At 38.0% G+C, this 13,931-nt stretch overlaps 2 protein-coding genes across 4 annotated transcripts in view; both read right to left on the reverse strand.

Annotated features, from left to right (window-relative positions):
• The window catches only part of pbx4 (pre-B-cell leukemia transcription factor 4), a 33,909-nt gene extending 29,538 nt beyond the window's left edge, over positions 1-4,371 (reverse strand). Inside the window, exon 1 of one of the 2 annotated variants that reach the window (XM_042719765.1) lies at positions 3,155-4,371. In XM_042719765.1, the coding sequence (XP_042575699.1) occupies positions 3,155-3,339 (185 nt within the window). In that variant the 5' untranslated portion in view covers positions 3,340-4,371. The remainder of the gene's footprint in view (positions 1-3,154) is intronic. The other variant, XM_042719766.1, reaches the window with a different exon arrangement.
• A 3,579-nt stretch (positions 4,372-7,950) lies between these two features.
• Positions 7,951-13,594, reverse strand: LOC109048834 (kinetochore-associated protein DSN1 homolog). 2 transcript variants are annotated; one of them, XM_042719768.1, is made up of 11 exons: positions 13,470-13,594; positions 13,331-13,358; positions 12,587-12,854; positions 12,423-12,496; positions 12,238-12,319; positions 11,108-11,189; positions 10,862-10,912; positions 10,688-10,759; positions 10,453-10,600; positions 8,997-9,084; positions 7,951-8,634 (listed from the first exon to the last, which is right to left on the reverse strand). In XM_042719768.1, exons 1-11 carry the CDS (start codon positions 13,499-13,501, stop codon positions 8,552-8,554), a joined length of 1,008 nt encoding a protein of 335 aa, XP_042575702.1. In that variant the 5' UTR covers positions 13,502-13,594; the 3' UTR covers positions 7,951-8,551. The 2 variants fall into 2 exon arrangements, with proteins under 2 accessions (XP_042575702.1, XP_042575704.1); XM_042719770.1 differs by having other exon boundaries at positions 12,247-12,319; positions 13,470-13,585.
• Positions 13,595-13,931: the final 337 nt, after the last annotated feature.

A 13,931-nucleotide genomic window follows, 5' to 3' on the forward strand; every position in this document is an offset into this window, starting at 1 on the left:
GTTGACCTTATCTACCAATACCTGCAGTGACAACAACAGGCCAGGCCAAAGCAAGTTAAGAAGTTTTGTGTATTTTGTTTGTGTTAACATGCAATGAAAAAGCAATCCAGACAAGACCATGTCTTAACGCGCTCTTCCCTTTCTGAGCGAAGCACGTGCCTCCACTCAGGAAATAATGCAGGTTTGGGACACATTATACTAATTAATTTAAGAGGCATTATGATCCATTTAATGAGATACCACAACTGTGCATATTTAATTAGCCTCAAATAAAGGAAATCTGTTTATAAAAGACAACAAGAAAAAAAAGAGATAAATATGCATTGTAGTGTCCAAGAATGCTGACCTCACTAGGTAAAATCCCTCAGAAGAGAAAAAAAGCTCCCCACTCTGCAAATGAAGCTGCATTCTCTGCCCTAAAACCATCCCACACTTGACAAAATAATAATGCATATTTCTCTCAGGTATCTGAACTACTTCAGGTCTGTGTGGAAGCACCGAAGGGCTTTTTTGCTTCATAACTGAAGGCGGCAAGGGCTTATACTCAAGAATAACTGCAGAATATCAGTGACAGAGAAGAAGTGACTAAAGAGAAAATGCATTTACGTCCATCACTAACAATATCTGGCATTATCCTTAAAGGAGTCGTTCGCCAAAAAAAAAAAGAAGAAAAAAAAAGAAGCTAATTCTGTCATTCACTCAACCTCATGTCAATGCAATGCTTTGAATAGTGTTTACACTGCCTTTTCCCATACAACTCAAAGCTCCCTTTGCTGCAGCTCTCAAATCTAATTCACTTCTGCATATTCAAACTTGCCATATTATGATCAGTTATGAGACACACAAGAACCAACAGTGTTTTGCGTCATTAACATGACACATGCTGTGACAAATCTTCACGCCAGTTTGAAGATGCAGAAGTTCAAATTAGATTTGCGAGCTACAGCGGAGGGGAAAAAGTAGTAACAGGTTACCTTGAAGAGTGATTTATACCTAATCTAGCTCTTAAAAATTTATTTTATCATCTTTATTGTTGGGTATGATCCATGTAATAAAAAAAAATACACTTGGAAAACTTCAGACTCCCCTTGCTCCAAAACTTGATTGAATGAAATGCTTCATTTTATACGAATAGAAGGTATAAGTTCTTCTGAGCCTAACTTTTGCATTGTCATCAGGTCTGCATAATATACCCTTACATAAAGTTCTCCCTGTAACAATTTTTGTACTTTTCTTAAGTCTACATTGAAAGGAATTATGCATAGAATCAGTTTACACTCAGAAATTGCTGATAAATTTCACAACCAAAAAAAGAAATGGCAAGAAACACATTACATTAAACATGAAATTCTGAAGTAAAAACATCTGAAACAGTACTTTCTTGTAAAATATACTAAAAAACAAACAATATTTTTGTTTTACTGACAAATATGTGTATGCTGATGTTGGCTTGTACATATGTATGCTGGGAATTCAGGTCAACTGGGAGATTTTTTTGTCATTGAGTTCACTCAATATATCCTAGTGTAGGTGATATTAAATCATTTTTGGCTTGAGATAAATAACTTAATTTGGATGTTACTCCAAAAGAAACATATTGATTGTATTTTTTTAAGTCTGTTTCTCAAGTGAAGTTAACATATGGCTTCAGAAGACTGACTCTGGTCATGTTGATTGTCATTTTAATAATACTTATTCATTTATGGAGCATGATTGCATTAGTCCCCCAATCACTTTCATGACTTTGAACACAGCAGCCAGGTCATTCAGCAAAACAATTAAAGAAATGTTCATCTTTAGGTGAAAAATTACGTATTTAGATGTTTGATCTTCATCCAAACAGTTTCAAAACCCCTCTTCAAATAGACCAACACACCATCCACACAACATTTATCTCATGGGTCCTTTGCACAAGTGAAACAAAAAGTCACCGCACAACACTATGATCCAATAAACGCAGTACAGAAAGACATAAAGGCAATATGGTTGCGTTCTTAAGTTCCCTGTGTAGCGACCCTCCTCCATCTCATTAATAGAAACTCAATTTGCGGACAGCTGCACACGCGCACACATTACAGGAGAATTGATTGCGCCCAACACACAATGAAAAGGATGAACACCAGGGAGGAGGAGGGTAAAAGAGAAGTGAATTAATTAAGAGAACCAGGTGGTCAAATGGCTTGGTGGAAAATCACAAGCTAATGACACATATACGCGCGCATACGATCCCTCATTAAAAAGGCAACTATTGTCCGGGATCGGTGGCTCGAGCTGACCTTTCAACAGATCGCAGGTCACTACCGATCAATAAAAATACACCGACTGTACGCGCGCAGAATCTGCGGGGAAACGCGGGAGAGTCGTCAAACCTGTCGGAGGCTTTCATCTCGAGGTTAAGTCTGACACTGTTTGACGGCGATGACTTAATTAAGCGCGCGCTGATTATCTATGCTAATGACGAGGTAGCACATTAATCCAATTCATTTATCTACTGAGGCCTCAATCTGGCAGACGCTCGCTTCAGACCAAACGGCTTCACAGAGTCCATGGGCTCCTGATGACAAACATACTGGTTGACCTCTAAAGCCTTTTTGGCCCCTTTTAGCAAAATCAGAGGAGAGGAAATTGTGTACTTATAGTCTTATTATCATTCTGGAGCGTATTTAGTGTGAATGGAAATCGTTCGTCAGCAAAAAAATCTTTATAATCAAAAGGATCATGGATCTCTAGTATTCAAAAAAACTACTTTCTCGTTATAACTTTTAAGTACAATACGTAACCATCAGCCGATTATTTAGTTCATGCATTTATACTTCAGCAGATGCCTTTATCCAAAGCAAGTCATTAAAACGTCAAATATCGACTGTTTATCTAACTTTTAACAACTTAAAAAGGGGAAGATGCAAGCACACCCAAACAAATGTAATTAATTAACACTTAAGTGCATTGTAATATGAGCAATAGGTACAATGCATTCTAACGCACGCGATTTTCAGCCGACGCAATTATTTATTTAGTGTCTCTGTAACGCGAAGAGATGTTAGACTGTATCTAGCTGCTGTTGCACAGCAATTCCCCATCAGAGAAACTATCTATCTATCTAACAATGCTTTTCTTGAGTGCCTCGTACCCCTCGTCCTCTCGCACAGCTTACCTCGCCTGGGCTTCGTCGAGGCTCTCGTCGGTGATGGCCATGATCTGCTGGAGAATATCCCCTATGTCTTGCTGCGGCTGACCGAGGGACTGCTGCTTCCGAACCGAATCGGGGTCACCCACGTCGGCTTGAGAGAGTCCGCCGAGTCCGCCCATGCCAGCCAGCATTCGTGTCTGATCATCCATAATACCTCTCTCGCCGTGTTTTTCCCCGCCGCAAACCAGTGAAAGCGTGTATCAGCGCCCGGTCTCCGAGACCATGAACCACCGACGGCGTAAATACGACCGTGCAGCCGAACGAACCACTATTAGATGAGAAAACGATAAGAGTGCGACCGAAATCTGGGCTTTAACCACATCAAAACGACGCGCGGTGGATGGATAAAGGTGGATAACCAGCTCGCATGGAGAGGAAATTAAAAAAAAACCAAACAAAGTTGTAATTGCAGTATTATCTAAATCAAACCCCTGCACACTAGCACTCGCATATGGCAGTCTAACAAGAAAATAAAAGCGTCCCTGGAAACATGAAGTATCCCACGCGCGGCATCTCAAAGTATCGCTTCTCTAAACCGCTCACAGGTCCGCGATCAAATCATTCATGTCCAAAAATAACGCGCCCGATCTGGCTGACAGCTATTAACGTTACAGTAGAGATCTCAGACAGTACTAACAAGCTGGACTAAACCAACCAGAGCGGCTAACAAGCTAATAGAGAGGGGAAAAACTCTCTGCTGGAAATAAATCGAAATAGAAACTCTAGCCTTCGCCTTTTAGCGTCCCCTCGCTCGGGAAAACGCAAAAACTCAACGGGCGAAACGATTCCCGAGAGCGGCGGAGGAGCGCGGCGGCTTTAACGCGTAATTCCGCGATCTCCGACACAATTGACTCGCAGTGTTGGCTAGCTGCTTAGCAGCGGGGCTAGCTAGCATTCGAGCGCTGCTAGCAACAGATTCACACGGGGCTCCACAAACACCCCCGGGACCGACAGCAAACTGAGCGCGAAATGCCCCGGTTTTAACGTTAGGCGGACGGCGCGAAACTGCTCTGAACGGCGACGCTCAGCTCCATGCCAGCCGACTCGACTCAGTTGGTCTGTTCCCGAGCCGCGGTGTTGTCGTAGAAAGACTTGCCCCTCTCTTGTGTTTCTGCCCTCCTCGGCGGCTCTTTCTCCCCCTCTGAGCTACTACATACGAGCCATACGTCACCATCGCGCACAAAAGAGCCGCGGCGGCGCGACGCCTCTAGGGGCGACACTGAGCGCGCAGACGCCTCGCGCCTCCACGTAACTAACGTTTGTAAACAACTCGCGCGTCTCGGGCATTGCAGCTTTAACAGCTCTAAGAAATTAAAACGCGAAAATGATGTATAGAATTTTTAAAATCCTTTTCTTATGGATTTTTCATACAAGTCGGGTATCCCCTCTAGTAGTTTTTTTTATTTATTATTATTTCTTTCCTTTTTTCTGTTTGATCCTTTGATTCTGTTAGGAATGTAATTGCTAATAGTAAAAACACTGATTCTGTCATTGTACTTATGAAAAAGAAAAAAAGACAGTACAGTTTATGTTGCACAGGAAAACAGCGTCTCTTTCAAACGCATCGCGTGCAGGTTCTTCTTGGAAGCGGCTTTAGATAGGAGCCATAGCTGAATCCAGGTATTTGAAGAAGCAGGACCACGGTAACTAGAGGTAAAATAATGGAGGGCGTCTCACTGCTGTGCTCTGATCAGAGTAACTAACACACAAGCTGTGGTATTTATAAACTAGCATTACAACTGGGAATGGATTCAGTCATGGGTGAACCTTTAACACCCCTGCTAGTCATGGCATTGTTACTGTAGTAAAACCATGGTGAGTTTATGGAAGGGTGTCCAGACTCTATGATCAGTTTTTTAGTGGATCTTGTAATTTACGAAGCATGATGAACCCTTGTGACCCAAACTATTTCTGTTAACTACGTTTTACAAAATATTCTAGTATTTAAATTAAACAGGATTCGAAGATGCAAGTCAAGCCTGCATGCATGCATGGTCTGAAAGCAGCATTCACAATGTATGATCATGGTGTTCCTGTTCTGGAAATATAAAGACAAAACTTTCTGCTATAAAACACGTCTTTGGGTAAATTGCGAGCTACTGGTGCATTTACAGTGTACATTATAATATTTAGCAGAGACATCATATACTCACCTCATGCTAATACAAACCTGTATGACTGACTTTCTTCTGCACATGTCTCTTTTTGGTCCATACACTGGAAGTCAATGGGAACCTAAACTTTGATCAACATTGTTCTTTTGTGTGCCACAGAAAACTTCAGATTAGACATTTGGTGTCTTTGCCACGTTTTACATTTATACACATTATTATTTTGGTTCAATGTACCACTGGGCCACAGGACGGAAATCACTTTCTTCAGTAAAACACAAAGGAAGATATCTTGAAGAATGTTGCAAACAAAACCGTTTCATAAAAAAAACACATCCACTACATGTCAAGACATAAAAAAAACTTTTATTTGTCTCTGTGCCCCACAAAAAAAAAAAACATAAAAAATTTTTTACAAAACAAGAATAAGAGAAAAAAAAATAATTTATTATTTTTTCGGTGAAATATACCTTTAAAATGTGACTTTAACAGTAGGTATAAGATATTTATTCTGCATGGAAAAACATAATCAATAGCTTTATACATAAGAAAACAGATTATTAGCAAAAGGTGATATATATGTTTATAAAAGCTCCAATGTATTCACTTGATTACAAAGTAGAATTGACCATAATTATCTAACAAAAATATTATTATTAACATTATTTTCATGTTTTGTCCATATGAATGGCTAAGTATAACATCACTTATTTATATCAATGTCTTTTTTCAAGTGCACGGACAGTTCAGATTAAAAATAAGTGGTCCCAATTTTTTTGCAAACGTGGACGTTTTGGGGTAGTTCATCACTCAGAGAGAAAAGACAGGCTTCTCAGATGAATGGGAGCTGGAATACGTGGAGGGGAGAGACTCAGCCTGGAGCATTTCAACGGGAGTCTGATGATGTGTGCGCAGAGACAGGAATGGGACAAAAGTGGTCCGGTTTTATGCTGACGCGGAGCACATCTCTCGGCTACAATCTAACACTAATCAATCTGAAGTGAGAATGAGAATATTAGAGAACAAACTGTAACCTGAACTCGTTATCACAGCGTTGCTTTCACACAGCGAGATTTTGAGAAATGGTAAATCTGTATTTTTTTCTGTCTTTCTCCTTTCATTTCCCAGACGATGGACAAAGCGGTCCTGCGGCTCCATGGTAAAATGAACCACAAAATGACATATGTCTCTTGCATAAGGCATACATGCATTTTAATAATAAAGACTGTGTTCTGCTTATTACACTTACTTAAACTTGGAGCATGATTTAAAGGAACAGTTCACCCCAAAATTGATCGAGGACTCGTATTGGAGCCCCAAAGCAAGGGTTCGAAGTTAAAAACCTCTTGATGGATTTGTTTATTGCGATCACACAGCTTTTCACTTCTCAAGACATTAGATGGACAGTTCGTGTGGATTATTGTGATGTTTTTATCAGCTGTTTGGACTCTTATTCTGACGGCACCCATTCACTGCAGAGGATCCACTGATAAGCAATAGGTGTAATGCTTCATTTCTCCAACTACATCTTCCTTGGATGACCTGAAGGTCTGAAAATCGTGAGCAAATTTTAATTTTGGCCGAGCTACTCCTTTAATATACCCAGCAACAAAAAAGACCATCGGATTTTTACTCCATACACAATGTTCCAACGTTTTTTTGTTTTGTTTTTTGCAATGACATAGAACCATCATTTTGGGTTCCTCAAATGACCTTCCAGTGAACCCTTTTTTTTCATAATTTCAAGAACATTTTAATAATCTAAACAACCTTTTTCCATGATAAAGAACATTTTGTCTGAAGAAAAGGTTCCAAGGATGTTAAAGGTTCTTCATGGAACCACAGATGCCAATGAAGAACCTTTATTTTTGGGAATGTATCTACGTGGGCATCTACTAAATCACATGCATACATTAATCTTTGTCAATTGACATTTAATTTAAAAGTATTTACCACCGTGAGACTAGTTTTTCCTCTCTTGACTATGAATAGGTATTCTTCTTAAATCTGTTTGAGGCAGATGCACCCTCGGCCCACAAGCGCTGAGCCTCATTTTCATCTAAATAAGAATCGATCCCTCTTGCTGTGCCACCCCCAGTGCTTCTAACGCTTAACCCCACTCTCCTGCTACACCACCTCCATCTCTACATTAACAGAGAAAACTAAATACAAGCCAAGTCTAATCAGCCCGCGTGTGCAGGAGAGAAAAATGACCTCGTTTTGCAGCTCTTGAGCTCGAAACGGTTAAAGGTTTTCTTTTGGGATTGTTAAAACGTCTGTCTTCAATTTCTTAGATCACAGCGGACAAAGTATTGAGAGCGAACGCCGCTTTGTTCGAACACAGATACTATTATTGTGCCATGGGAGTTCAGAGCAGGTCGTGTTTAGTCTTGTGGGCATGGAAATGTGATCTAAACAGAGAGGATGTGAAGTGGAGAAATCACTGGGAAAATCTTCTAAGCCTGTTTCTTGCTCAGCAGCCCTGTGTGATGGTGAATAGAGAACAAGGGCTGGAAGTGTGGGGGGAAGGGGTCACGGGACGCACAGGAACAAACATAATAGACGGCTAAAAGGCCCTCAAAGAGCTCATGACTAAAGCCCAAAGGCCAGTGTCTTTTCTTTAAGCTAATAATGATGACTTAAAGCGTATAAATACAAGCTTGCGATGTTTGTCCTGGAAACAAGACACCAGCACAAACCGTTTATTCAATTTTACCATTCAGGCAGAAGAGAGAGACAAAAAAAAAAAAAAAAAAATCCAGTGATGGATGAATGAAAATCATTCTTAGTCCATTACACATACAAGACAATTTAAAGACCGTTTAAAAGCATTTGGGGGCTAAAAACTGAATGTTTTTTACATGACAAAAAGTTTGAAGCAAATGTCAAGGCATTTAATTATAATCTGAAATCTGTACAATTGTGAAAAACAAACCCTATGCAGGACCGCACAGGTTAAAGCAGAGCTATGAATAACCAGTCTGCCATCTAGTGTCCATCTTTGTGCTTTATGTACACATTCTGAACCTTTCCTCTTACGAAATCTAGGACAGACAGACGTTTAGTATAAATTTAGATACTTCCTATCCAAATCATTGGTTAATATAAAACAGAAAATGTATTTTGATACTGCAAAAAGTAGAAATGATAGAGTAAAAAGTAATAATGCATAACCGAAATGGTCCTTTCAGATCATAGCACTTTTCTGTGGAAGCTCAGCATCCGATGGGATTCATTACAGCACTGTAAACTAAGAGGAAACACTAGATATGGGTCCTTTTATCAGCTGTCTGACTGGAGATGAAGGGAGATTGTGAAATCCAGCCCTGGCAGCTGTGAGAAAAACAAACAAACAGAAAAAAACAGCGCTTAATGCAATAAACTGGACTAAATAAAAGCAGCTGGCAAAATCAAGGCAGCTCCCACTGAACTGTATTTCATCTGATTTTACATCAGAAGTAGTGCTGTTTTCCAAACACCACGTTTGTTGTTAATGTTTTACAATTAATTGTCAATTCAATTTGTTTATGTTTTTGAAAGAAACTGTATTTATTTAATACAAAATACAGTAAAAACTGTAATATTGTAATTATAATAGACATACTGTATACACCAATGCTTACCAATGTTGAAAATAAATGTATTACGTTTTGTCTTTTTTTTTCCGTAATAATCCCAAACTTTAGGGATCTCACCTAGTCTGGCACTGGTCTCCTTCAGCAGCAGCTGTGATTTCTCCCGGAAAGACAGCAGCTCCCTCATTATACAACACTGTGAGTCCATCTGTGAAGAAAGACAACTGCACATGACAGCAGCTCTCCAAACATAAAACCAGTTCTCTAACCTAGAAACTCTAAATCAGCTCATTTTTATTTCTGAAAACTCTAAACTTTATTTAGTGACACTATGTGGAATATATTCAAAATGTGATGAAGAAAGAAAGACCGGGCACCATGAAGTAACACAAAATACATGGCATGACCAGTGTAGTCTAATTCACAAAATGCGACTTATGAGCCAGATCTCTCTTTTTTTAATAACTCCAAAAACATCACAAATCAGTCTTGAGCTCACTCACTGAATAAAACAGACTGGAACAGTGACGTATTTAATGAACAAAGTTTTGTCATTTAACTCGTGTGTCTCTACATAGTTAACACAGCATTAAAATATGCCACCAAAAAGTAGTATTATTTTTGTTTTATTATATATATTAAGCTTGTACTGTAAATAAAGGAGATGCCCTAAGTGGCTGTGATGAGCTTTGATTTGGCAAGAAAATAGTAATAAAAACATGCCATGTAAGCTCTTTTTTTTTTTTTTTTGCTTTACCATTTCTTACCTTTCTTAGCATTTTTTATTTGATTTTTAAAAATAGGTTAATTTAAATCCTATATTAAATCTAATATAGTTGGGTCAAAGATGAGATGTTACATTTTGGTGTCTGCAAATTAAACTTACAAAAGTTATTCTATTTACATAGAAAGCATATTAAATACAAGTAAAGTGTTTACTTTTGTTTAAATAAAAATGTCAAAATATGGGTGAAATAAGACAGATATAACAGATATATTTATGTAAAAATTAAACAACATACTTATTCGGACCCACGCTTATTAAAATGCATAAAAAAAAAAAAAGTGAACATACTAAATCTTATTATATTTTAAATGATTACAATTTTCTTGGTTTGAAGCTTTTTTGTTAGATGAACTATTTTTACACTGAATAACATTTTAGTGGGTGTCTTCCATAAATAAAGGTAAAAAATGTATGATAGTCATCATTTTTTTGCTCAGAACAAATAAAATGAAACGGGGCGCTTTATAATGTACAAAAAAACAAACAAAAAAATTAAGCTGTATTTAACGTTTATTGTTTTAATGCTTGAAAAACCTTTATATAAGAGAGTTATATTATAATGCAAAATTTACTTTTGTCTCACAGCCCTCAATTTTATTTCTGGCCCTTTGTAGTAAAATGTCTGGACCCCTCTGGTATATAGTTGCCATAAAATGGTCAAGAAAACAGCATCTAATACCAAAAATGTCAACATTTATTTATAGCAAATCTAAGTGATAAGGCTAGTGAATATGTTGGCAGAATATATACTGTATTTGAGTCCTGAAGAATAAAGCAGCACGGTCTCACCACTAGCTCCATGTTTCGGAGTAGTTTTTGCTGTCCCATGAGCACCGCCTTGTAGTCAGGTTTGTTCAGAATGAGCCGACTCTGTGAGGACTTTGCAAAGCATGATGGGTCCAGTGGCAGCCCCTTCTCTTCACCCCGCTCCACACATCTGCATCGGGACAGAGAAGAGAATGAATCTGAGCATCCCTCTGTATCCATGTGTGCTGCTGGTGTGTGTTTATGTAGCTGTGCTCACTTGTCTAGTTCCTCAGCTTTGCTCCGATGTTTGTTCAGTAGTGACTCCCAGGACATACTCTCAGCCTGTAACCTACACGAGTACATGAAGACCATTAACATGGCACATGCAGTCATAAAATGAATCAGATGTCCACTGTAATGTCTTGGTTGGTGGACGAGAGCAGAGAATTACCTGTTAATGTCCTCCTGAATGCGTGCAGCGGTCATGTTAACAACAGGGTCACTGCACACACAGAGAGAGAGAGAGAGAGAGAGAGAGAGAGAGAGAGAGAGAGAGAGAGAGAGAGAGAGAGAGAGAGAGAGAGAGAGAGAGAGAGAGAGAGAGAGAGAGAGAGAGAGAGCAATGTAATAAAGTGGAGTGTGCTTCAGGATGGAGGGACTAATGATGAATATAATCAACACAGAAAAACTGACTGACCTCTCAACAGTCGGAAGTGAATTCTGAGTCTCTCTTCTGATGTCTTTAGCCAGACTGTCCCACTCTTCATGCAAAGATTCAACTGGAAGTGAACAGCATTCATATAAATATCACAATTATATTTTGGGCAACATTCAGTAAGTATGGGCCTTTTCTGTGACATATTCAATACTGTTTTGTTTCGCAAAGTCTGCAGGACCCTAACAGATGAGGTTTCGTTGAAATTACAAAACCGTTTGTTTGGAAATATATAAGAATGTGTTGAAAATACACTACCATTCACAAGCTGTTGTTTTTTTGGGATTAAACAACAAAATATATACTAAAAAGTGATCATACTAAATTTTATTATATTTCAAATTATTAAAATATATTTCACTATATTTTTTGAAGGATAGTGGCAAAAATTGGTAAATATTTAAAATAACAATTAATTGTTATTATTATTATTATAATAATATATATATATATATAATATATATATATATATATATATATATATATATATATATATATATATATATATATATATATATATATATATATATATATATATTTTAAGAAATCAATGCTTTTATTCAGCATGGACACATTAAATTGATCAAAAGTGTAAGTAAAGACATTTATAATGTTACTAAAGATTTTTCTATATTTTTAATACATTTTGAAATAAATGCTATTCTTTTCAACTTTTGCTTTGTCAGAGAATCCTAAAAAACTAAATCAGTTTCCACAAAAATATTCTGCAGCTCAATTGTTTTCAACACTGATGATGATGATAATAATAATAAAAGTGTCTTGAGCATCAAAGGATCATGTGACACTGAAGACTGCAGTAATGATCCTGAAAATACAGCTTTGCTTCACAGGAATAAATTATGTTTGAAAATATATTTAAATAGAAAACAGTTATTTTAAATTTTAATAATATTTCATAATATTACTATTTTTATTGTATTTTTTTAATCAAATAAATGCAGGCTCAGTAAGCATAAGAGGCCTTTTAAAGAAAACGATTAAAAATCTTACCGATCCCAAAACTTTTGAACGGTAGTGTGTATATTTGCAAATATTCTTTAAAGGATAAATATTTTAGTAAAGTTATCCCCCAAAATGGTAAAAAAACACACCTGACTTACCTTGAGTCTGGAGGGTCTCTGTATCAACACCAGGAACAGTGTACAGACTACTTCTGGCCCTCTTCACTGTCCTCTATGTACAAACAGGAAAAATAAACAGTTAGACTAGAAAGTGGATTCATGGTCTCAATGACAAAGCTGAATCTAATTTCCTTAATAATGTGCATTTTAAAGACCTGCATAGCAGCTTTAATTAGCATCTCCAGCCTCTCGTTATCGGGTAAAGACAGACTGACGGTTTCACACAGAGCTAGAAGACACCAAGAGAAGAGAAAATCAGCACAATCATAAACAACTCCAGCATGAGGTCCGGTGAAAGTGTCTTTGGTTGGACACTCACGCTGTGAGGAGCAGGAGAAGGCCGGCAGAGAGCGCCTGCCTCTGGACGATCTCCTCCAGGACTTCCTGCGCGAGCGAGGGTTTGGTTCAGGATCGGTAACGCTCACACTTTCCCTCATACTGTCCTCAGCAGAGCTCCTCCTCGAGTCCTGCAGCCGCTCCTCCTCTCCCAAATGCTGCACCGCTGCAGGATCAGGTGACTTCTGAGGAGGACCGGAGATGTGGCTACCGTCATGAGGACGTTTGACTCCATGAGACACTTCTGAGACCTGGTTGAGACAGACAGCATTAGATACATATACACAGTAAAACACACAGGACTGTTTCACAGACAGGGCTTAGACTGAGCCAGGATTAGGCCATAGTTCAATTAGGACTTTTTATAAACTTGCCTTAGAAGAATAGTTTTTTCTCACAAGTGTCCCTCTTGAGAAAAAACAAAGGCACTGATATATTTTAAGATACATCAGTGCAAGTTTCTTTCAGTTGTAGACTTACAATTTAGTCTGGTATAAGCCTTGTCTGTGAAACCGGGGGACAGTTTAAAAAAATAATATTGTGAGATATTATTATAAATTAAAAATGTAATTTATTCCAGTTACGACAGTTTTTTTGCAGCCATTACTTCAGTTTTCACTGCCACATAATCCTTCAGAAATTATTTTAATATGCTAATTTGCTAAATAAAAGTACTGATCCCAAAAGTTTGAAAGGTACATTTAAAAACAACCGAAAACAGATTTACCCTGGTATTGATGTTGCTGGCATCACACCTGTGAGAGACAATAAATAGTCACACAAGTTACAACACAGCAAACTAATTTCACAAACTTGTTTTGTGCATCCAATGTAACGAAAATGTTTATAAATAATGAAACACTCACGGTTCAACCTCTCCTCTCTGAAGCTCCTCCATTTTCTTTCAAAGACCGCGCGCGCAGCGTCAAACATGCCCCGCCCACTTTCATCTCGCCGTGATGGTTCTTGGGAACTGTAGTTATATCACATTAGCGTGACATTACGCATGACGATTCTCGTGTTTTGATTTGGGACAACTATTACAAAAAGTCTGATAAACTATTATCTAATATAGAATGAACCTAGCATAAAAGAATACACAAATTACAGAGTCCACTGTATAAAGCTCAGTCTTCAAGACTGTTACTTGAGCTATTTGAGGAAAAATGTCCAACAAATATTTTAATTCATTTATATTATTCCTGGAACAAGTCTCGCTTTCTTCTCCTGAGTAATGCCTTCCTTTAGGGTAGAGGGGCGCTACAGGACAACTCAATTTTCACATGAATATGTTAATATTAATACAATTGATATTAATATTATTATTA

This window comes from Cyprinus carpio, chromosome B3 (genome assembly GCF_018340385.1).
Source record: "Cyprinus carpio isolate SPL01 chromosome B3, ASM1834038v1, whole genome shotgun sequence".
NCBI classification, from domain to species: domain Eukaryota; kingdom Metazoa; phylum Chordata; class Actinopteri; order Cypriniformes; family Cyprinidae; genus Cyprinus; species Cyprinus carpio.

Excerpts from the sequence above, each read along its gene's own strand:
- LOC109048834 (XM_042719768.1), bottom strand. The coding sequence starts at position 13,501 with ATGGAGGAGCTTCAGAGAGGAGAGGTTGAACC. Across the intron at positions 12,320-12,422 it reads TAATTAAAGCTGCTATGCAG|AGGACAGTGAAGAGGGCCAG; the intron begins GTCTTTAAAATG and ends GTTTGTACATAG. Across the intron at positions 9,085-10,452 it reads TCCGAAACATGGAGCTAGTG|ATGGACTCACAGTGTTGTAT; the intron begins GTGAGACCGTGC and ends CTTTCTTCACAG.